The sequence below is a fragment of the Tachypleus tridentatus genome, chromosome 9 (assembly GCF_004210375.1).
Source record: "Tachypleus tridentatus isolate NWPU-2018 chromosome 9, ASM421037v1, whole genome shotgun sequence".
NCBI lineage: Eukaryota > Metazoa > Arthropoda > Merostomata > Xiphosura > Limulidae > Tachypleus > Tachypleus tridentatus.
Genome location: NC_134833.1, coordinates 99,867,061 through 99,893,068, shown reverse-complemented (window position 1 = coordinate 99,893,068; position 26,008 = coordinate 99,867,061). Strand labels below are relative to the sequence as shown.

The following is a 26,008-nucleotide window of genomic DNA, read 5'->3' as shown; positions in this document are numbered from 1 at the left end:
CACGCAATACAGTTACGCCAAGATTGACTGAAGCACAATGCAACAACACCATTGGTTGCTTGGAAGCAGGCAAATCTCGATCAGATGTTGCCAGAGCTGTGAATGTCCACCCAAGCACCATCACAAGGCTATGGAATCGTCACCAACAACATGGATCAACTTGTGACTGCCCACGATCTGGCAGACCTCGTATGACCACGCCCGCACAAGATTGCAACATCCCGTTATGTCACCTTCAGGATAGGACCACCACTGCGACGTCTACTGCCTCAACCATACCAGGGCTGCGTAGGATTTCCTATCAGACCATACGCAACCGTCGACGAGATTCTTAGGCCCCATGTGCAACCCATCATGGTGAACATCAACGACGTTTTTCAACATGACAATGCCCGTCCTCACACAGCCCGACTCACCACTGTCTTTTTGAGACACCATAACATCAACATTCTTCCCTGGCCCTCCAGATCACCAGATTTAAACCCCTTCGAACATCTTTGGGACGAGTTGGATCGATGTCTGCAATGGCAACAACCTCAACTGCAGACTCTACCTCAGCTTCCAGCAGCTTTGCAGGCTGAGTGGACAGCCATTCCACAGGATGTGATTCGTCATCTCATTGCTTCCATGGGCAGGAGATGCCAAGCAGTTATTGATGCTCACGGGGGGCATACTTGTTATTGACGTTGAGTGACGTTAAACTTCAACTAGTGAGCGTGGATTTCACCTTTGCAGACTTTGGATGTTCAGCAGTGAATGTGCAAAGTTTCACACGTGTCATACAGAACTACCCAGAATAAACTTGTTAACAATATGTCTCAAATTTTGCCTTTTGCATTTCTTTTTCTGAAGAGTATATTTCATATTGTTTATCTGATATCTTTTCAGTTACAACATATTAGACTTTTTAAAAAGTAACCTAATTTTTAATTTTTGTACTTGAAAATGTCTGTCATATTAAATGAAGGGTATTTCCAAAAAAAATCTGTAAAAAACTCAAACAAACTAAAAATAAGAAGATTAACCTTATGAAAACAATAATTTAGTTGAATGTAACTTATAAATGGGACAACTGTTTATCAGGAAATTTTGTTGATTGTCTAGCTCTTTTCTTATAACTTCCAGGGCAATTCTCATCACTATGTTTAAAAATAAGAATAATAGAAGCAACCCTTCAGCACTCTTTGGTTCATCAAAAGATGAAAGGGAGAGGCTTTTGTATTTGGTATTTGACCTCTTTTAACACTATGGATGAAAAACTTGTTTTGCTGTGTTGCTTTATTTTTAACCTGTCAATTTTTCTACTTAACACCAAGGGATTAATATATATGTGATTTATATTGATTTTGATGTGTCCCATAAAATATTCAGGAGTAGAATTGAGCTAGTATTTTTTTCTTGTAGAAAGAGACTTCTCCAATCTATTCCACATCTTCTCTTAACTCATTGTTCAAATTTAGTAGTGATAAATCTTTTATGGATTTATTGTACTTTGAACTCTCTATCATCATGTGAATAATACAAAGAGCATAGAGTAAACAAATGAGTTAATTTGCATCACAATACCTTAAACTGTGGTTTCCAGAAGCAAATGATAATAAGAAGCTTATTTAATTTTTTTTCATTTAAGTTTTGTCATTGAGTCTAGTAAATTTTGTTTGTTACATTTCTTAAAAAACATGTAAAATATGTGACAGACTTCAGTGATGTTGAGAAAACCCACTTGTAGAGAAAAATATACAAGTAAAAGTGGCTCGTTTGGGTTGAGAAAATTTTTTATGTAGGGGAGCGAACAACGTTTTGACCTTCTTTGGTCATCATCAGGTGCTGTTTTTACGTATACATGTGACAGACTTGTTTCACAACTTGGCAATTAGGACATCCACAATAACCTCAACTAATTTAATAAAGACACAATTGGTAAACTTAATAATTTTTTATTGATACACAAAGGTGATGTACAAAACATAAACACTGAGTAAGTGATATTCATGTACTGAGTAGTAATGAAGACAGAAACTTTACTGAACACATTTTATGAATTAAGCTCAGCCACTGATAGATTGAAACATGCATGGTTTGCCTGTGTATGTATTACTAATGGGTCATTCCATGCTATCTCACTTTAGAAAAAAGAACTTTTCCCAGTTCATGTCATAAATTGTTTGAGGAAATCTATGACATGAACTAGGAAGCCATGGGTGATTTGGTATGGAGTGACCCTCACAGCAACAATATAAACAAAAACTACTAATGGCAACTTAATACAAACCTTGACAGTTAAGTATTTATATATTGCATTCAGAATATGTTGGTGTCATACGTTTGCAATCAATAATATAGTTATATGTCATAAACTAATCAACAATAACCACCTTATACAAAGCATATGACAGTTAAGTTATATCCAGCACCATTGTTTGAACTTCTACAAAATGAATGCATGAAGCCTAAGTAGGAAACTTGTAAATCATTATTAATAAAAGTTACTGTGTGCAAAATGTATGTAATAATATACGTTATATAATGCTTATGCCAACAGATACCAGCATCTGCTGGTACTTAATCTAAAGAAACAATACTAACTTTATTCTTTATACATAACAAACTCCAGAACATGCTTATCTCTTTTCACACTTTAACTTTGTTTCTAAAGTGCTGTACCTTTATACCCAGCTGTGTTGTCATTAGTGTTTTTAACCTTGTAACTCTCTCCACCTATGTCAGTGCACCCAATATACAACCCAATCCATTTGTACGCTTCCTATTATTCTTTCTTACTCATTATAGATTCCTTGCTCAAATTTCAGAGGATCTTAATCATCTAATGACTTCTACTTTGGTCAAGCTTTTCCTCTCTCCTTGGAATCTTGATTGGCTAAAATTATCCTGGTATCATTTATAGAGAAAGATTCCTTATTGGCAAAATATTTAGGTTTGCTATTATGTACTTAGGGATTTCAAAGAAGCTTCTTTTTTCATGTACTTTTGAGTTCTTCTGATTCCATTATATTGGCTGAGTCAGCCCTAGTTTTTATTCCTCCAGTAGCTTTTGGAGTCTCAGCCTCTTCCACTTCCTCCCTGGACATCTTTCTTACATCAGCACTAGCTACCAGTAACTTATTAACTAAATTCCTGGAAGCAATGAGCTCTGTTGAGATGGGGTGTTCCATAAGAAAATACTGAACCACCATTCATGAACTGTTATAAATAAAACATAAAAATGACTTTGACTATCCCTGCTAACTTCTGAATTGAACAAATCAAGATTGGTTTGCTTTTCAAAATAGGGAATGTGGTTCACCTATTGCACTGTCTCTGGAGCATATTTCCTTTGGACTCCCCATTGCAAATTCCCCATTTTTTTCTAGTGAGTATGGGAATCCTTACCACACTCAGTTTTCAGTTTCTGAAGTGGTGGACAGGGGTCTCTTCTTCCAGATTGATGTTTGTACTCGTTATTCCACTCAGAAGAAAGGTGAAGATGGATACCCTCCCTTCCTTTGACCTTGATGGTTTTTCCAGATGTTAGGTGGGAGGTTGTCCAGTCTACACAGAAGCTTTCTTGTAGTTCTGCTTCAGAGATAACATTTTATATCTGGTTTTGGGAGTGTGACCTTTTTTTTTTGTCCCATTGCACTTTATTTACTTTGAACTGTTTGTAGATGAGGAGTAACCATGATGGCACACATAGTATTGTATCACCTGGCTCTTATTTATGTATGTATGATTTGCTTGTGTGAAACTTATAGCATTAGGTTACCAATAATTGGTAATCTTTGATATTTGATGAAAACAAAGTGAATTCATATGAATGTTTTATTTTTCTATTCTAATAGAACAAGCTACAGATGCCTCTTTAGCATCAGAGAACTGGGCTTTAAACATGGAAATCTGTGATCTCATTAATGAAACTGATGAGGGGTGAGTTTTTTGATTGTTTATGCAAATTTGATTTTACTTGTCATGAAGAGTCAAGATTTTCATGTGTGGTATTGTATTATTTAACATTATTTGATCTCGTCATCATACATGTTAGATTTAAGTAATCAGTTGTAACTAAGATTTAGATTCAATGCTTATTTCATCAAAAAATTGTAAAAGAAAGTAACAAGCAAAACTGAAGGTATAACTACATGAATAAAGCTTATGGATGAATTATCAAAGCATGTTATTACAGTTTTTCAAATGTGCCACAATTTTATTTTAGACTTTGGCAATACATAGTTATTTAATTGTACTCAAATCCATAGTTTTATTTAAACAAGTTATGCAATACAGATGGAGGTATGTAATCCAGTCTTCACAATTTATACATTTAAAGTCCAATTTCAACTAAATACAATTTACTATGCAATGTTAGAAACTTTAATAAATCTTCTCAAATCATAATGTATAAAACTATGTTGATTAGACCTGCACACTAAACTTTTTAATATAATATTTGAAGAACGGTTTGGAGCCTCTTGACTTATTATGGTTGTCCTATTTATTTTATCAAACACCCATGAATCTATTGTTAGCCCTACCTTCCCAAGTATTCATTAAGCCATACCTTTCAAGTATTACAGAGTGGTGAAGTTTTTTTTTTTTCATTAGTTTAGAAAGCCTACAACCATACTACTTTTTAGTATGGATGTACTGTCATGCCTGAATTGTTTGTTGTTTATTAAATACAATTATATCATTATTATAATTTATTGTTCTTTTTAATTTCTTCCAGTGATACACTTCTGTTTCACTGTGCATGAGTGATTGTATCAACATCTCAGTTTTTTTTCTTCCAAAAGTTTGACTTCCTGCAAAAAATATTGAAAATCTTGGGAAAATACAAAAGTTTTAGGTAAAACAAGTTTCATGGATAATTGCCCCACAGAAAAAGCTATGTTATATGTACAGTATGATATCAGACATCTAAGATGTCACTGAATATATAAAAATGGTTCTCTGTAAATGAAATTTGAAATCCAGCAGAAAGCAGTCTTAGCATGTGGGTTTTAAAGTTAACAACTACAGGTAAACACTAAAATCAGTTGACAGATACATTTAGCTCTCTCTTGAAAATACCCATTCCTGTTACATTTACTTTGCCTGAAAACCATCCATTCCAAATTCTGACCACCCTGTTTGAAAAATAAAATTGCCTAATTTGCAGACAACATCTGCTCCACCAAATGTTAAATCTTGATCATATAGACCAACCACACTTACCATTTAACATGTAAAAACATCATGCTCAACCTTATCCCTTTATAATTTTAAACATTTCAATCAGAACCTTTGTCACTTGTCTTTCTCAAGACAAAATCATTTTAAGGATCTTAACTTGCTCTCATATGACATTCTTTCCATCCCAGGAATCATCATCTAGCTCCTCCTTGAACCCTTTTCAGTTCCTTCTTAAGGAGTCATGTACTGAATACAGTGCTTCATATGAAACCTAATAAGACATGTGTACAAAGAAATAATAATCTCCTTTGACTCACATTTAATATTCCTGTAGATACAACCCTAAATCATATATGCTTTGCCATTGACAGCATCAGTATGTATAGAAAGCCTAAGAGACTGATTAACCAAAACATCAAAGTTTTTTTTCTTCCATAACCCTATTGAGTCAATTTTTGTACGTGTGACACCCCCACGCTCTGAATTGTCTCTCTTAGATATTCTTTCTATTCTTGTTTAAACTTCTGAGCTTCACATAAATTATACTTGCAGTATAGATATTGCTAGGACGATATGAATTTATAGTGTTCAATCTTTTTGATTTGCTGAGGTTTAAACTTGAAGGGTAAACCCACATGCCCTGTCTTCCTAAAAGTACCAACAATCCTGTGAGATATTTGCTATTGGATTATTTATAACCAATAAAAAATAGAAAAAAAAATTAAATTTACTGAATTCATGAAACTAGGTAATTTTGAAGACAGTTTTTGAATTATTTGGTATACACTCTCTTTCTTTGCTATCACCGATTCACCTTGACTAACCAACAGAATTATTTTAAACCACTTAATTAGATTAATTAGGAAGCCAGTGAAATAATAATGGTTGTATAACATTGCATTCTTTGTTCATATTATTATTTAGTGTTCTAAATTTCATATCAGAAATAAATAAGAATTAAGTGCTAACAACAACTCTACCAAAAAGTAGAGTTAACTTTTTTATAGGTTTTAATTACAAAAAAGGACAGGAATCAGAGGTAAGCTACTAAATATCTTGCTTTTATTTGTTTTTTATTTGATACTAAAAAAGTAACTAAAACATGAAAATGTGAAAGTTATTAGGTTAGATAAGAAAAATTAAGTGAAAAATGCATGATGGTACATGTATATCCTGCATGTGCAGCATATTGTAATTCAACTGAGCTTGCTGGTAATACAATACCTTATTTACACAAAGTTGCACTGCTGTAGTAAATTCCTTTTGCTTGTACTTTTAGATGTAATTTGTAAAGCAACAAATGAGAGACTGGGAGATTTGAAAAGTATTAGATTTGACTGTAAAAATAAATGTAGTTGTCTGTTACAATGTGAAATTATTCTAAAATAAAAAAAAAGTAATTCATATTTATGTTTTACATAGTGGTTACAAAGATTGGGTTAATTGACTGAGCCTGTATACATCTGATACTAGTGTAAAGAAAATAACAAATATACAGTTTTCCTTTTAAAAAAAATGATAATCTTTTGGGATGTTCTGGTTTCAAAAGTTATGCAATTGAAACTGGAACTCTATGAAATGAACAAAAAATTCTTATCTTCAACATAAAAATCATTTTGCTGACAGAGTGAGTAATAGATTGTGGGTTCAGCAAGAACTCTTTAGTAAATATATTGATTTTTTTTAATGTACAACAGACTTATGACGTTTGCTAAATGTTTGTGAAATTGCATGTAGATACTACATTTGAAATTGTAGTATTATATAGTTTCTTGGTTATATGGTAGTTACAAGATCAATCAAAATTACTAAGGCTATGAATAAAGAGTTAAAGCTCCTTCCACATCCCACTGTGAAAACTGATAAAAGCAACAATGTTTTAGCAATAAAAGCAGCAATAAAAAAACAGCTATTCTTTGAAATCAACTGAATGACATTTTTAACAGTTACTACTATCATTATCAGCATGATAACATAAACAGTGTTACTATAGCATGCAGTCTACAAAGAAATTTACACTGTAGCTTGTGGTCCACACAGATATTAACGTCTTTAACTATTGCTTATTTGCAGTAGGAATCAGTCGTAATAAATAAAAATTTTAAACTAATAAAGTACAAAATACCATTACATAACATTTTGGGGACAGCTATAAAGTATGTTCCAACAATCAAACTAGAACAATTATAACCTAAATTTAATGTACTCTTTTGGAACACACAACTTATTAAATTATCATTTACTGAACAAAAATATGGATAAATATTAATTATTTAGCAAGAAATTATGTTTTTGTGAATAATTAAAACAGTGATGATGATGTTACTATAGTGTGTGGTGTACAAAGATAATATCACATAAACATTGTTCCCATTTAACTCTGACTGGAACTGAGCAGTTTTTCACACCACATGTATACAATTAGTTAGTAACTATCTTGACAGTTGCAATACTGTGAAATCCATGTTTCATCATTTTATTAAAAAACAAAGCTTGCATTTTTGTTTCCACAGTGTTATTGTAAATTACAAGTGTATGAAGAGGAATGACATTTAACTAATCTTCATCATTATATTAATCTAACTGTTCAGTACTTTAGAATAATTAATTCATCAATTAGTTTCTTAACTTTTTATTTATTTCTCATAATGAGTTTTGCTTATATTAAAATACACCCAGCATGGGTGTATCTTGTCTTTGATTCTGGAACAATTTTTGCAATGGTGATACTTAAAACTGTTGAACAAAATTGTAACCCCATTTCACTGTTATTATCTTAAAAATATTTATGAGGCTTATTGGAAACAAACTAAAATGAAAATCAAGCTCCCTGACACTATAGGCTCTTATACTCTCAATATTAGGAACAAACTTTTTCCTGGAGTAACTAAAGGCTCTATATTCTCACAGTAGATAATAAATGTCATGTAACTGTACTACAAGGCTTGTAAGAAGTAAGATTTTACTTATTTGGAAAAAGTCAATTTGCATTCTTATAACTTTGCATAAACTATTGACAAGTAGTGATCAGTGTAAAACATAAACAGTACAAGTTGACACTTCTAACATCAGCTGTTAGGTACAAAGCAGTTCTGTAGTTCAATTCAAGGGTACCACTACATCTCCAGCACTCCTAGTTCCCAAGGTCTTGCATGTTACTTTAATTACTTATCTCTGTATACATTTCTGTCTAATGAGTACTCCAAAATACGTACTAGCTCCCATGATCATTCAATGTTCCAACTAGCAGAATAAACTTAAAATTTTTAAGTGACTAGTTAAGAAAATCTTTCACTGATCAATGTCTTCAAGTGGTATGTTTTACATTACATAAATAGAAATGTTTCATTTTCTAAGAAATATTACAGTAACACAAACTCAGTTTTTTATAGTTTTATTGTGGATTATAAGTTTTCACTTGTAATTTTCCTACCGGAAATTCAGATGCATGTCTTTATAAAATAACATCTACATTCCAAAGCATTAATCAAATTGATAAATTATTTTAAATTTGAAAACATCAATAGATTTTTAGGTTTTACACTTGTTTATACTTCATATGTTCAGCAAAGTCATATCTAGACTGATTTTGAGAATAAAATACCACCTGCATAAAAAATTTAAAAACATTGAGAAATTTAACAAAAATAGAATTTTTAACTTTGTTTTACATTTATGCACTAAGTATGAAAAGTTAAGCTATTTAAAAGGGTAGTAAGAAAAGGATTTTTTAGGAGCATTGTTAAGGCAGGTCGAGAAAGGGAAATTTCAATTGAAAGTCAGTTAACGTAAAGTAACTTTATGACAACAAAAGACTGTTTGGTAATTAAAGGCTGTTATTCTACATAATCCTTTGAAGAATAAAAATTTAAGCTACCTTTTTTATTTTTAAGAAAATTTTGTTTCCTCTTATGAAATTTAAAGTGCTGACTTCCACTACTACTGACAGTGACTTATTTTATAAGTTGGTCATTCTAGTCTTTCCAAGATTTTAAACTTGCATTTTCTTCTACTGTTATCTTTAGAATATGACATAAAGAAATCCAGTGGCCTTTATCCTAGTTATTTCATGAACAATCTTGTAACCTTCAATACGATCACTTTTATCCTTTTGTTTTCAAAAGGAAATAAGAGATCTTAATATATTTCTATCCCCAGAATCATCCTAGTTGCCTTCCTCTGTACCCTTCTCAATAAGAAAATATCTTTCCTTAAATAAGAACAAAACTGTAGTGTTCAAAGTGAGACAACAATCAGTGATTTCTGTGAAGATGCTATTATCTCTTCTTACTTGTAATCAGTATGTCTATAAATACACCATAAAATTCAATTACCTAGCTTTAATTATAGCAACAGATCATTACTACAATAGTTTGAATGAATGTTCCATCATTTCAAGCATATCTTTGTTTGTCATGCTGTTGAGTTAGTTCCTGTCTATATTGTGTGATTCAAATTATGATAATCCAAATGCATTACCTTGTACACACTATAATTAAAGGTTATTTGTCAAATATTAGTCTAATTTTACAACTGATGCATATCATTCTTGTTATTTTGTAACATCTCTATATCTTCAGTACACTTAGAAATCCAGAAAAGTTTAATGTCATCAGCAAACTTTACTAAATACACCCTTATCAGTTTCTATCAGTAATGTAGATAAGAAAGAATAAAGATTTAAATATTGGCTCATGAGGTTCTCCATGAGTAACAGTGATCTAATATGACAGCCTCTTGCTTATTCTCATCTGATCTCCACATAATACAGTTAGAATGTACCCTGTTAATTTTAGAAGGTGCTTGGTGGGTTAGGCATATCAAAACTACAATGTTCCCAAATTGGTATAGAATATTATTTTTTAACAGAAGAATCAGAAGAGTAGTGAAGTGTTTGTTTTTATTTCCTTAAAATTGAAAAGTATGAAAAATAAATAATCTTTAGTGGTATCTCTGATAATTTTGTCTGTTTAGCATAGTTGTTTGGGAAATATAAGAAACTTCATTATTATTATAATTAAACTGTATCCTTGTGTTCGGTAGACCTAAAGATGCAGTCAAAGCTGTAAGAAAGAGATTGCAACAGAATGCTGGCAAGAATTATACTGTAGTCATGTACACGCTTACAGTAAGTATATGTATTGTTTATTTAAATCATTTTAAAATTAACCTCTATTATTGTGTAAGCTGTAGACTTGTACATTTAATGCCTGGTTGACACATGATGGTTGTTTTAACACTATTTTCCTTTATAATGTAAACTTGTTCAGAACCTGGAAGGCATATGTGTAGAAGGTGTAGGTAACACCATGTTCTGTTTTTATTTTATGCACGTTTCCCATACTAAATTAATTATTGTAATGACTGAGATTTTTTTTTTTTTTGTATTTCTTAACCCTTTTGGTGATAATTAAGAATTTAATACTGACAGTACTTCACTGAATATATTTTCAACAAAGATGAAAAAATGCTACATCTCATAATTAAAAAAAAACAGTTGTAGAAAACTACACAAGATATCACAAAAATCTTCAATCAAGAGAATAGTTTTAACTGATAAAGTTAGTCTCTGAACTTCTGACTGTCTCTAATCACTGTGGTAGTGATACAGTTTATAGCATAGATCTTCACACATCAGTACGTTGTATTGTTTGCCTTTATAGTTTGTTTGTAATTCCTAGACCAGTTCCTACAGACTACATAGTTTGGTATGTACTTTTAATTGTTAAAATAGGCAACAGAATATCTCTCTACGAGTCTGGCTGGAAGATGAAAACATAGTGGTTGGCCTTAATGTTTACTGGTTTTTTGAAAGCCATAAAATCAACTTTGAATTACTTTCTTGCAAAATTGTATTGAGCCTTTTGTATTTTTCTTTGATTAGCATTGTACAGGATGTAAAGATTTACTAGGGCTACTTCTTTAACTTTGCATTCATGTCTCTATATGAAGTCTGTTCCTAATGTCCACTGTTCTTCAATGTCAATTTCACGCATATGAACTGTAGAGAAGTTTCTCTTGCTGGAACTTTGACCACTTAAAGTACTTACTAATCTGTCTTCTTTCTTCATCTTTGGAGGCAGTTTTCTACCACCTTTCATTGCCAAATTAGGTAGAACAGTTGTAGCAGTAGAACTAGTATCAATGTATGTACTACAAAGGTTCCCATCAACAAACTCATGGACTGATTTCTTTAAATAAGAACTTATCTTGTTAAGAACAGGTGAGATGCTCTCAACTTTGCCTGTGAGTCCAGTTAATTATGTTTCTGATACATATACCCCTGTGTTACCATAAAAAGCTTTTCTTAATCAGTATTGTTCTCTATGTACAAACATGTTTGTGCATACCACAGGTATTAAATCTCCTACATCTGGAATTGACTGATTTCCTCCTCCCCCTTCCCTGGGTAGATGTCAGTTCCTTGCAGCATGTGTTTTAGATGTAGTTGACTTACCATGTACAGTCCATTGCACCCTACACCTAGGGTCACATCCTTTGATTTTATTCACTTTTTTGTTTTCTGTGATTGAATTACATAATATTAATATACAATCTATGATACAGAGCACTATTGTGCCATAGTTCTTTTCCTTTTCGATGTGCTTCTCCAATTTTCCACCAGGTATGTGACGTCTTTCCACAATGGGTGAAGAGCATACCTATTTCAGAAGTGATGTGGTCTCCAGCGTATCATCTTCAACTCTGGAGATCTTTTTGAGCATATCTTTCAGATGCTTTTTTATTTCCCTCATGCTGGTCCCTCCACTTATTAAACATGGGATTCTGGCTACTTCCTCCCCACTGAAAGCCAGTACTTCCAATTTCTGCTGAAACTTGAAGTGATAGATTGGTACAATTAAGTAGAGAAAATCATTCATGTTTATGGAGTGTTGTTGCATGATAATTTGTGTACGAAACACATTGGAGTCGGTCAGTTTCAGATGTGGGAGATTTAAGGCTTGTGGTATGTGCAACACATTTTTTTGCCTGTAAAGGGCAGAGTGGAGGTAAGTACCTATCAAAAATGCATTTCCAATATAGGAAAATGATAACTTTTTTGATATCTACTTTGTTCTTTGTTGTACTTTTGATCTGGTTGGACTTGAAGACTCATTCTTGGAATATTGTTTCCTTGATTTACTAACAGCTGTTGATTCCTCACAGTTTTGGCTCTGATAGCTATGGTTTCCACATTTATAAGAATTTCCTATTTTTTGTTTCCTTTTTCTTGTCATTCTTTTATTTTTTACAGGTTTTTGTCTGCATTTCCTAGGAATATATCCTTTTAAATTATACTTAGTTATCCAACTAACCCATCATTTTTTTTATACTATTGTCATGAAAGTTGCTGTTTCATTATTTAATCTGACATTCCCATAACATCTATATGGTGCTTTTAGTTGCTTATTCAAGACTTTAGCAGATTCAGGTTTTAGCAACAGCAGAAGAGCTTTCTTTAAAGATGTTATGGTTTTTAGCTTAAAGGTTACGTAATGTTATTAAACTTGTCCTTTTGAATGGACAGTAAGATGAATAGCTTGTTGATCACCATTTCACTCTTTTTTTTTTTTTCAGTGGAAATTATTTTGAAGTGAGTATGATATGTTTCCCATGGGACCTTTCAATCACAGTTTGTTGGTTTCTCAGTTACGAAGTTTTGTTGAACTGGCCAACTAAATTCTGAAACTGAATTTTGGTAATGATATACCTGAAGTAGTCTAGGAAGTTTTGCAATTGCAGATGGCAGAGTAGTAGTGGTAACAGATGAAGACCAAATATTTGTTGTTGTTTTTTAATAGTAAATGGTGTTATTGGATGGAATTTCTGGGCAAATGCACAAAAGGTGGTTTGATATTTCTATTTTGCACTTTTCACTTTTCTTTAAATATTACAACTCTTTCCTTTAACTCCTTTCTTATATTCCTGTTTCTTATGTCTTATCTGCTTTTAATTTTCTATAAACTTCTCTTTGTTCTTCTTTTATTTTTCTGCCTCATTCTTCTAATAATTTGTATTTCTTCTTGGTTTTCTTTTACTGCTTTAATTGTTTTTTGTTCCTTTATGCTTGTTCTTCTTTCCTGCAGTCCACTGATAAGTCCACAGGCTTACAACTCTAAATGTTTTCAATACATTTGGGGGCAGAGTACAGCTTGTTGTGAGGCTTTGTGCTTAAGAGCCAAAACCAAAAAAATTCTTCTTATTGCCAGTGTTTTTTCATCTTCAGCAAATTGTTCTCTGTCTTCATGTTTGTAATACCATCTCAAAGTTCAGTCAATTCTGTTTTATTTTCTCCAAAGTAATCCCACTTCCAGCATTTATGTTGAAATATGTTCTATCATTAAGCAGTTTCTTTTGGCTTATTTGGTAAAAATAATGCAAGGTTTAGTCCATGTAATGATAATGAATTAATTTATTTCTTCAAACATCTTGATACAGGCTACATTCAATAATAGGCATAACTTCTGAAACAACAGAAGCTTCAAAATTAATGTATGCCTAACTTACATATTAATTTTATTGCTAAATGTTTGATAATAAAAATGCTGAATAACTGACCACTGAAGAAGAGATATACCAACTCTCACTGTCTAACTCACTAACTGACACTGAACTGATTCATTCAATCTGGTATTTTCATACAGTCTAATTTTCTGTATATTTCAAGAAGTTTCAAGGTATTGTAGCATCAATATGTCATTATGAGCTTCCAGCAAACAAATGTATTAGTAGAGGTATTAGAAACATAGCTTACAACAATATACAGTAGAACTTCATCTAAGTGGCATCACACCATTAAGGGCAGAACTTTTAATCACTCTTTTTTTCTACGTTTTTTGTAACCAAAATAAATCTTGCAATAATTGACATGCTCAAAATGGCCTGATGGTTAAGACACTTGACCTACAATCTGAAGGTTGTAGTTTAGAATCTCTGTTCTGCCATACATGCTTGCCCATTCAACTGTGGGGGCATTATAATATAATGATCAATCTGATGTTATAATGTTCATTGGTAAAAGAGTAGCCCAATAGTAGATGGTGGATGGTAGTGATTAGTTGTTTTCTCTTTAGTCTTTCACTATTAAATTAGGAACAGCTAGAGCAGACAGTCCTGTTGTAACTTTGCATGAAATTCAACAAAGAAGCAGTGTTGGGCACCTGGAGATTCCAGATTGAGGGCAATGTCTTTAGTCTCTTTCTCTACATGGGCACTTGATAAAGCAGGCAGTTAACCCTTTTGCTACCAGCAAGTTAAAGTGCACATGTCATGATGTTTTGGAGAATTATTTTCATAATTTTATGGAATAATGTTATTCATAATACCTTAAATACTCAAAATTGTTGTTTTTTTAATATTTTTTATTTATTATTTTATGTTTTAATAAAAATTACTAAAATTTAAGCATTTGTGAAGAAAGATTATTTATTGACTGATGAATAACCTGACTGAAAGGGAAATCAGATTTTATAACTAGGAGCACAGATATTTATGTATGTCCATGTGGTATCCTGCTAAATTCCAAACATATCAGAAGGGTGACTATATTGACCTGTGATGTTTAGTGAACTAGTTGTGAACCATATACTGTTGTAAATGCTTTCAAAGATATTATCCTGTGAAATTCTTGTTGTAAACACTGTTGGATACACAAGCTGATAAATTGTGCATTATGTCATCAGAGTAGGGGTCAAGTTGACTTATCTATGTTCACATGTTATTAAGAGTATTCTATTGTTTAATGTTTTCACAGTATATTCAAAAACAGTGTGTATGTACATGTAACAAAAATTGCTTTAAATGTGTACTCCCAGCAGAATGGGGGTGGAGGCTTAAAATTCAGAGGGTTAGTTCAGTCAGTATGGAAACCAGCTTTGAATGGGTGTTATTTTTTTTTAATTAAGGGAACCTTGCTGCAGAGAGAATTTAAACACAGTTGGAAGAATGTCCTTAATGTCTACTGTACAATGAAGCACTCAACTATACACCTTAATTTTAAACTTTTATTAGAGTATTAATCTTGCTTCTACAATAATTTTACTTATTTTGGAGGCTGTTTGGCATTTGTATAAATCTTGTAGTTGTTTTTTGTTAATATCTTTACGTTCTACCTGTTTCTTGTTTCAGGACTTAAAATTAATTCAAGTAAACTAGCAGGTTGCTGTTTAGCTGTTGCAGTTTTTCTAGTACACATTTCAGAAGGAACATTCACATTCTTACTTTTGATTTATATTGCAAGATTTTTAGTATACAAGTTTACTATGATTATAATTAACATGATTGTTTCACATGTTTGTACAATAAGAGTTTTGCAATCCCCATTTGATCTTCATGGCACATTCAGACCAAGTATCAGTGAGACTGAAGCTTTAACTTGCCTTATTGTTTGTCTGAGCAGTTATCATATAGTCCAGTGTGGCACAGTTTGACCTTAGCAATGCAGTTTTGCTGGCAGTATGGCTATGAATGCAGTGCCGAAGTGATTACTCATTGGAGATGATAAAAAGAAAATTATATAAACAAGTAGATGTTACTTTTACTTTGTCCATGATCAACATTAGGATTGTTGGCTTCTGATGCTTTATCAACTTCAGGCCTGCTGTCTCAGATAATTTTCCTTTCTCTCTTCTGCTACTCTTGATTAACTTGAAGTTTGGCTAAATCAAGGATTTAATACTGTAGGTTTCCTTTTTCTTCTACAGCATGCAGAGATATCTTTCTTCATAGCTGAGGTGCTGTGTTGGGGAACATCATCTTTCAAGTTCCTGGTCTCTTCAGGAATCAGTTTCTCACATCAATATTTTAAAATTCTGGTCAGTTAAATGTGTCTTTCAAGAGTTCCTACCTTTGTTATATCACTACTGTTTTATTTTACCTGGAAAATTCTACAATGATTGTATTTTTCAACATTTAGAGAAGTATCTCAATTCAGCAGCATTTGCTTTGTCATAGTTTTTTTACTTTTTTATCTCCATTATAATCATACAAGAACATTCTATCATACTCTCTCCACATACTGCACCCTTTAGCTTTTCAGCAGTTGTGCAAAGGACTTTATTATCCTCTGATCAATGTGTTTGCAAAAGGAGGAAGTCATCTTCTTCCACTTAATTAGTCCCCCTTTTCCATACCCCAGCAGTGGATACTTTGAGTCATTCTTAGGAGAATCTTTTTTTTCTTGTTTGTCATCTTCCTCAGGTATAATCCAAGATCATTATTGAACAAGCAAGTTCTTATTATTCTACTATGGGTGTTTGGAAAGAACTATTTTGTCAGGCTTAAACATTCATGTTTCAAAATGATGTATGCCATCTTCAGTTTTATGGCTGTTATGTGGTTCTGTATTAGAGAAGCCAGATTTTCTTGTAGAGTAGATTGAATCATGTCAAATTCTTGCAGATGTTTATCTCTTTCCTTATAGCAACTTTTTTGGGCTACCTTCATAACTTTCTGCTCTAGAAAATCAGCTTGGGTATTTCTTAGAGCCCATCGTTTTGGCCTGTTTTATAACTCATTGACATATGTCAGTGTGTACAATGTGGGACTAAGCCTCAGGAGTATATTTTGTCATTATTTTTTTGTGTGACTGTTACTCTCAAGAACCTTCCTCTACAAGAGATGGATATAGTATTCCTTCTACCTGTTTATGCCACCACCTGTGCTCCCATTCTTGAATCTACAGGTAAACACATTGTCACCATAACAGACCATCTTTTTGTATAAAATAAGTATAAAATAAAAGGCATCCATAGTGAAGAAATACCCAGTTAAAAATGCTACCTTCTTTATATGTTACTTTATGTTCAGCCCCCCGCTAGTGCAGCGGTATGTATACAGATTTACAATGCAAAAATCAAGGGTTTGATTCCCCCCGGTGGGCTTAGCAGATAGCCCAGTGTGGCTTTGCTAGAAGAAAACGCACACATACTTTATGTTCAGTGTTTGTATAGGGCCTGCTACTCTATGCATTCTTCCTTGAATCCAGTTCTTCAGATTGTTTTCGTTATGGATTCTACTGCAACTCTACATGACTACATGTTTCTTTAATTATAGGTTGTTACCTTATTGTCTTGCAATATATATATATATATATATATTTTTGTTGTTATTATTATTTACACTCCCCAGTTACCTCCTCCTTTTGAGTGGGGGTAGTTTTGCTTTTGGCATTTCAGATTTAAATTTAAATGTTTTAGGTTTAAAATAAGCTTCTTACCTGTGCAATACTTCCATTCTACTTCCTCATAATAGGGGAATACATGGTTTTCCATCACAACTGCTACTTTTAAAGTTGAAATTATGACAGGAAAAGCAAAGCTCATGTAAAAATCACCTGACCCATGTTTAATAACTCTGTTAGAAAATAGGATAGTGGAGAATTGTAGGTGGTACTTGCTCTACATTTCTTTAAGAACATTCAAAACTTTTAGTTATATGATTGTTGACATCATAACAGCAAATTCAGTGAGGAAATGTTTTCAGTGTTTTATGATGTCATTTTAAAATTAGTTTTAATTCTAAAAATATAAAATTTTACCATTTGCTTGTATGTACTTGGGAATTTTATACCTTTTTATATTCAAACTATGCTGATTAGACAAGTGACCTTAAGTGTTAAGAGTATATACTACATCTTTGTACAAAGTGAATGCTTAATTACATTTTGATTATGATTATAAGAATTTTTCAGTGAAAGCAAATAACAGTATACTAAAATGTGTTAACAACACAACATCTTCCATGTCTTGTGCCAACAAGATCTTTTTCCCAATACCAGAGCTCATCAGGCTAGCTGTGATACATGAATAATGATTGTTATGGTGTGAAATAGAATAAGAAAGTGAATTCCAATTATTATAAATTTCACTCATATTATTTATAAACCTGATTTTCAGGGTCAGGATTAAAAACTTATTTGGAAAAATTGACAGAATAACATGAAGGTCATTCCATGTTCTGTGGGGTTGCAGGTGACCCCACAGAATGCCTTGAAAAAATTTACGTGCTCATCTACCCGTATAACGAAAAATTGCTAAAGATTAGATCAATATCTCTAATATTTTCTGATTTACAGCCCTGTAAAATTTATTTTTTTTTTATTTTTGGAAAATTAATTTTCGGGCAACTTTGGCTGCTTAAAGCTGCAAGAGTAATGGTGGTAGAAAGCTGGAATTTGCTACACTGATGGAATTAATCTCACAGAATTCAAAAATTGTCTCAAACCAAGTTTATCTCTCTTAGAATTTTCATAGTGAGGCTGTAAAATCACCTGAAAACCCAAAATCATAAAAAACATTGGTTTATTTAATAAGCCATAGCTCTAAGACTTAATATGATACAAGCTAAATATTTTTTTTCAAATATTCTATAACATTCTGTTTAACCTAATTTTTGAGTGATAATTTTTTAAAGTATCCTCTGACCATATGTTTTTTATTTTTAAAATATTCAGTTCAGGTGTGTTACTGTGTGCAAATATATCCATACAATTTTGAAATATACCTATCAGAATGTTATGAATCCCACTGAAATATTCTAACCAGCCTTTCGCAATGTTAAATAATGAAGTTGTAAGAAACAAAAATTAATTCATTTCTGAACAAGTTTATTGGCATAACTAGTTAGATCACATGTCAATGCAAATATATTGTGTGTGCATTGCAGTTATGGAGATATGACTGAGTTTAAGATTCATAATATAATACATACAAAGGTAAATCAGACACAAAAAAGCACAGTGCTACAACAGGGGATAACTGAGAAACATTATAGTCACACCAAACTGAAATAATCATGACAATGAAATGTTTCAAAAACTGCTTTGGTGATAAATTAGCCATAACAACATCAAATAAACATTGCTTTGTTCAGAGACAGCTTGAATGAATGTCTGAAATTTGAATTTGATTATGTGTTGAGATCACTTTGAATTAGAACATAGTGGCAAGCACTACTGCCTTGCATGGTAGGTGCACTTATCAGACAAAGAATATGCTGGAAAGGAATCCTGCTTTCATCTTTACGTGACCTTGCAGGCCATGAGAACAGTTTGTTTCTTGATTTCTTTATAAATGACACCAACACATTGGAATGGTCATCTGATCTATCTTTTATGTTTCCCACATACCATTCATGATCATATATGCATGCCACATATTTCCCTGGCTGATAATTGTCATTGCTATCATCAGACCCTATTTGAGCTACTGCAGCATCACTTTCACTGCTACTACCAACAGTTACAACTGTGTAAACATCATCATCTGATAGCCTTCTCATATACAATTTGTTGATAGAGTGGGAAATAAAGCTATGATGTGACCTAATACCTGCCACAGTTTTGAATTTTACAAAGTGCTCAAGTAGATCAAACTTTACAAAATTCTGCAGGACTGATTCCTGATTCACAAGAAAGAACTGAATGCCCTGAATGTGGTCCTTTGCCCAATGGTACATATCAGAGACACTTCAAATTTGATTATTTATAGGCAATTGGAGGCTTGCACAAGCCACCAGCCTCTTTACCGAACTACCAACTCCATTGCATGGACTTTTCCTATGACTGGTGGCAAAAAAAATGCCATTCAGCAGACAACTGATAATCTTCAAAATGGTAGCAAAGATTTGCAAGATATTTAAAATTCTTGTATTGTGAAGCTGCACCATCGCTGAAATAAATGTTCTTTTCTGTGTTTGGATATTTCTGTTTTCTATGGCTTAGTACTGTGGTAATGAAAGCATGAACAGCAACTGTGTTGTGTTTCAGACAATCTGACAGAACACACATGCTAACAACACTGATATCTTGAGATCGTGTTCAGAGATGTAAGAATATATGGTAAAGGCTGATTAGAATATTTCAATGGGATTCATAAATGTTTTCAAAGTTGTATGGATATATTTGCACACAGTAATACACCTGAATTGAAGTTTTTATTTTCAAGTAAAAAACGAATGGTCAGAGGATACTTTAAAAAATTATAACTCAAAAAATAGGTTGAATACCATCTTGATTTTTTTTGTAGATCACATTCAGAGATGCAAGATTATATGGTAAAAATCTGAAAAGGCTGACTTAACTGGTGATGTGGTCAAACTGTGGCCTGAAGTATGGATATTTTTAGCTAAATCATGAAAAATTGCATGCAGCAACATTTTTTTACAGGAGATCTAACAGACTTTCAATTACAACAATTGCTGATTTATCAACTGATATGTTATAGGAAATTTGCAAAAAACATTCAGCTTTGTATCATATTAAGTCTTAGAGCTGTGGCTTATTAAATAAACTGATGTTTTTTTTATGATTTTGGGTTTTCAGGTGATGAAAATGCTAAGAGAGTGAAACTTTGAGACCATTTTTGAATTCTGTGAGATTAATTCCATCAGTGTAGCAAATTTCAGCCTTCTACCACCTACTTTTGCAGCTTTAAGCAGCCAATGTTGCCCAAAAATTAATTTGCCAAAAATAAAAAAACATTAATTAAATTTTACAGGGCTGTGAATCAGAAACTATTAGAGATTTTGATCTAATCTTTGGCAGTTTTTCATTATATAGGTAGATGAGCACATGTGAATTTTTTCAAGGCACTCTGAAGGGGTCACCTGGGAAATTTTCCAAAATCTGGATGATTTGACATGGAATGGTTCATGATTGTTTTTTAAGAACATTAACCTGGTAAATATTAAAAATATTTTAAACTGAAATGTAAGATAACCTTAAGTGCTGATTCCTTTTAGGTCATAGGTATGTAGTTAAGATTTGGTGTTGCGAAATTGCTTAGAAAGAATGAACTGTTCAAATTGTTGAGGAAGTTTTAATTTATTGAAAAGATGCATATAAAATTTATAGAAGAAGGTTTGAACATACATTGCTTAATTGTGGCAAGTTTAAAACTGAAGTAACAAAATTACTTGCAATATATTTTAGGTTTTAGAGACCTGCGTAAAGAACTGTGGGAAGAGATTTCACTTGCTTATTACTCAAAAAGATTTTATTTTGGACTTAGTTAAGTTGATTGGACCAAAAAATGACCCTCCTGCTGCTGTTCAAGAGAAGGTACTGAGTCTAATACAAGTAAGTAATGGTTGAAATACATCACAAAATAATGTCTTATAGCAAATGCTAGATAAAATAATCACACAAATTATATTAGATGATATTAAAAAATGTACTCCAATCTTATTTCACAAGTGCTTTATATGAAATATTGAATACCATTATTCAGATATCTATTATTCTTTCACAGAATAATTGGAAAATATTAAGTACAGAACAAAATAAATTATGAAGTTGTTATTATAAGGTTTTCTATGTATATGTACTTTGAACTGTCAGACAACTGTGTAAAATATATTAAAAACAAACAGCATCAATCCTTCATGGAACCAAACTATTGTGTGTTCTGTCAGCTAACATTCTATGGAGAGATGTTTTATTCAAAAATGTTGTATAGCAGCAATGCCCCTCATGATGTCTTAGTGTAAAGTATCTGTACAACAAACATACAAACAAGATAATAGGATAGTTTCATTTCACATTTAGAAACATTTGCCTCCCACTGCTCTAGCTTGTAGTTTTAACACACTATCTCATGTGCATTCAAGAAACACAAAATACTGTATCAAATTGCTTGAATTTATAGAAAAAAAAAACATTCAAAAGACTATTTCTATAAAAGTTATTTTAACACTATGCTTAATATTTCTGTGAATTCTTAGACCTAAAAATTATGCTGTATGGTGCCTTTTTTCACTAGGCCTACTAATGTAATAAGTTTTTTTATGAAAACATTTTTTTTTGAAAATAGAAACCAATCTTCTGATTTTTTAAGAGGCCACAATTTAGGCTCTCTTCAATAAAATGTGTTTTCTTATCCAATAGTATTATCACAAAACATAACAGTACACATCTTTAAGAACTCTGTGAAAAGAGTGGTACAAATTACAGATCATTTAAAAATCTCAGATCAAGTTTGTGCATTCCCTATAACCAAAACTGTGTTGCACTTTGTGCTATGCAAGGAGAAGGTTGAAGCACAAATAGGGCATATTTGAATTGCAAAGTGTGATGTGGTGTGAGACACATTATTTCCTGTATTAGGAGTAAAAAACTATTTTTTAAATTTGTTTGAATGGAGGTAAAGCTCGTATCATCCAGAGTAATTATATTTTTGAATGTGGAATGCTTCTTTATTATATAAATGGATATTTTTATTAAATATTACTCATTTTAGGTACCTGCAGTTTTGGTGTTATAAAAAATAACTGTAAAGTTTTAAATATGGATGAAGAGCCATAGAGAAATGTCATTAGTAGGTGATATGAAATTCTTTGTTAAATTTGGTTGTAAGTCTGATTACATTTAAAGGCCAGTGGAATCACATTTTTAATTTTTTTTATAAGTATCTAAGATGAACATTCACCAAATTTAATTAGAACTTATAAGACAACAGAAATATTTCTTTCAGAATACATTCGAGCAATTAAATTTTTGCTTTGATGTGCTGATATATTAAGTTAGTTTATGCCTTTCTATTTGTGTTTTTAATTAGAGTTGGGCTGATGCTTTCCGTACAAATTCAGAAATGCAAGGAGTTGTCCAGGTTTATCAGGATTTGAAGCAGAAAGGTATTGAGTTTCCAATGACAGACTTAGAGACAATGGCTCCAATACATACGCCACAAAGGGTAGGGTAATAGTATTTAAATATTATTGACTTTAAGTTAAAATGCTATAAATATTTTAACTGAATAACCTATGATAAAGTGTAAACATTGTGCTCAGGAAGCTAATGTACTTATTTATTAAAAAGTAAGAGGATTGAGAGAAAAAAAAATTATGAAAATGAGGATGTAATTCTAGTTTCAACATGAATGCATTCTGTGTAAAGCTCTGTTTTAGGTGGGTTTTTTTTAATGCTGAATTATGGTTGAATGTTGTTACCCCTACTTTTGGGTTACATCAACATTTGAATGTTCCATGAATGCTAGGCAATGTATAAATTTTATTTTGATGTGATTTTATAAAGTTGTACTTTTATTATGTGTGACATGTTTTATTATATTTTACTTATAATGGTTATTATCATATACCTTAATGCTACTTTTAAAGGCTGGAGACTGGAAAACCTTTTTAATATTTACACTACTTGGTTCTTTCATTTTAAAGTGATTTGATCTGTTTCTTTAGTTTTTAGATTTGTATGTCTTTTAACATTAAACATACATATTTCCTTAAACACTTAAAAATAACTTTTTCAGTATTCTTCAGTTTTGGTTTGTTTTATTTTTGATAAGTAGTAAACATTTATTGTGAAGAGTTTAAATTTGTGCTTTTATGTATAGTAATAGAGTATTAACATCTTTAAAATAAAAGATACACGCAAACTATTTAATAGTCAAAGAAAACATTGAAAGTAGAAATACTTATCTTATTACTAGTAAGAGATTAAGAAAATAGTTCTACTGATACTGCTTTTGATGAAGTGTTAGTTTCATAAGTTTTATTCCTGTTAATTAACTTAAATTATGTTTATTGGTTTTATTCATATATTTTTACTTAAAATCTAATGACATACCTCAATAAATCATGTCAATTCTATTATATTTTCACACACAGAATTAGAAGAAATTGAATTAAGTTCATTGGTGTATTTACATGAGTAAGGAAGCACATTATGCTAATATAATAATAAGCTGGCAAGCAATGATTTGTGGGTGTAAGGAATAATTTTATTGGTGGTGGAACATAGTACAGGTTTTGTCTTCTTCGGGTATATTCAACGGACAGACCAATACTTACTACAACATGTAGTAAGTTCCACCATCAGGAAAATTCTTCCTCATGCTTATAAATCATTGTTTTTCTGCTCATGTTAGTTCCATACTTGCTGTCAGTTTTCCAAGAAACTGTGTTCAGCTTATCTTTACTGTTATAAAGAGCAATGTTGTTAAGCTTCAAATACTTAAAATTCATGGATAATTTTTCCATTTTGGTATACCTTTGCAGTTAATGTTTCTACTTATATTTCTAGTTTTAAAGCATTTTATATGTTTTTAATTAAAAATGTTAATGTTTATTTTTATCTCTTGGCATTATTTTAGGTATTAATTTTTTGGTACTTTGTTGTGTTGCTTAACAGAGCATACCATTCCATCAGCAACCTCATGGTGAAGTGGAACGACCACCACAACCTGTAGATCAGCATCCAGTAGCCCACCAGGTAAATATGTTGTTTCATCATGGAAGTTTAGATTCAGTTGGTCTGTGTCTGTGTGTTTATATGTTCACAAGTAAGTTGGGATATTTCTAGTTTCTACACTTGTACATGTAGTGACTTAATCATTCCTTAACAAATATGTAACATCTTAGAAAGTGTTAGGAACTTAAGGATGTCTGGTTTAAGTTTATGGAACATTATTATGTAAATATTAACTGTGAAATTTCTTTATCAGCATATAGAAGGTTTGAGGGAAAGTCAAAGATCTTTAAGAATATAATTTCTTTGTTATAAATTGGTTATTAAAAGAGGCTTTCAAAAAATAATTGGCAGTTAGTAATTTTACAGCTCTAATTTTGAGTTTGAAAGAAAGTACAGTAGCTGTAGAAAAGAATGTAAAGAAGAAGTTCTTCATGTGTGAACATTGTATTAAAATGGTACAATTTCTTGTTGGTTGGTTCAGCTTTGTGTGTACAGTTTAGTGTTACACAAAATCATCATTGTTAAAAAAAATACAGATAATTAAGTTATCAGTTTTGATTATTGTCTAACAAATATTGTACTTAATTGTTTTTGTTTTAAGTATTGTTGTATTGCTTATTGCATAAAAATGTAGTCAATGTCAAAATTAAATCTAATTGTAATGGTGAGATTTACGACATTATTTTTCAATGTTAGCCTGCTTTGTTTGGTTATATTAGTTGTTAAAAGTACAAATATATGTACAATTACGACAGTTTATAAACAGTTTATTTGTCATTTAATGTACATAAAAATTTATCTAGATGTGTGTTAGTATAATATTTAAAATATATTATGCTTCTATTAGCCTACTCGTGATACTTTTTAAGTTATGAGGAAAACTACTCACGATGCAGGGGTACAAACACTTTCTGTCATAACTGTATGTGTAGTATTGTGCTTTAAATATAATATGAAGCACAGAGGACATTTTTATATAAAGAGATAACTAAAATCAATAATTTTCTGTAGTTGTATTTTGTTTCTAGATTGATGTGAAGTATGCATTAAATACAATATGAAGCACAAGGACTTTTTTTTATATCAAAAAAGGAGATAACTAGAATTTGACAATTTTCCATAGTTATATTTTGTTTCTGTTTTCAATACAATACATACCATCTACTCACATCTGAATTTCCCAATTCAGTGCTTCCCTCCCATTATTTGTGAACTTTTTAATGTGCCACCAGCTTTGAGGTTCCCATTTAACTTCATGTTTTTCCATGTGATATTATTGTACTGTTGCATGTATATGAGCACATAACAACCCTTCACAACTAGGAGTTTAGCACGGCAGCTGGATTGTTCCATACTACTTGTTAAATCATCACTTTTCAATTGACACTCATGTTGAAATGTGTCTGTTGTGAAAATATTTTTTGTTTTTATTTGCAAATAACTGCAGACTTTTTTGGCTCTTATTTTCCATTGTGTGAATTACACAAAGACAGTCTTTTCTATACTGTGTAGTGTTGAACATCTAGACTTTCTTTACTCTAGGCAGACGACTCACAATGTTGTCAGGTGCTTCTTTGTCTATTGCAGCTATTGTGTGACAGGTGTTGGAGTCTTGCATTTAGCTTGGGCCTTTTT

The 26,008-nt window shown here is 31.8% G+C and overlaps 1 protein-coding gene across 3 annotated transcripts in view; it reads left to right on the top strand.

The window, feature by feature from the left end:
- LOC143225869 (TOM1-like protein 2) overlaps positions 1-26,008 on the top strand; it is an 84,535-nt gene that overhangs the window by 15,553 nt on the left and 42,974 nt on the right. For all 3 annotated transcript variants that reach the window (XR_013014118.1, XM_076456025.1, XM_076456024.1), the window contains exons 2-6: positions 3,840-3,924; positions 10,213-10,297; positions 21,101-21,247; positions 22,725-22,859; positions 24,314-24,394. Coding sequence is in view for 2 of the 3 variants with exons in the window: in XM_076456025.1 (XP_076312140.1) it covers positions 3,840-3,924; positions 10,213-10,297; positions 21,101-21,247; positions 22,725-22,859; positions 24,314-24,394 (533 nt within the window). In the remaining variant the exon portion in view is untranslated. The remainder of the gene's footprint in view (positions 1-3,839; positions 3,925-10,212; positions 10,298-21,100; positions 21,248-22,724; positions 22,860-24,313; positions 24,395-26,008) is intronic.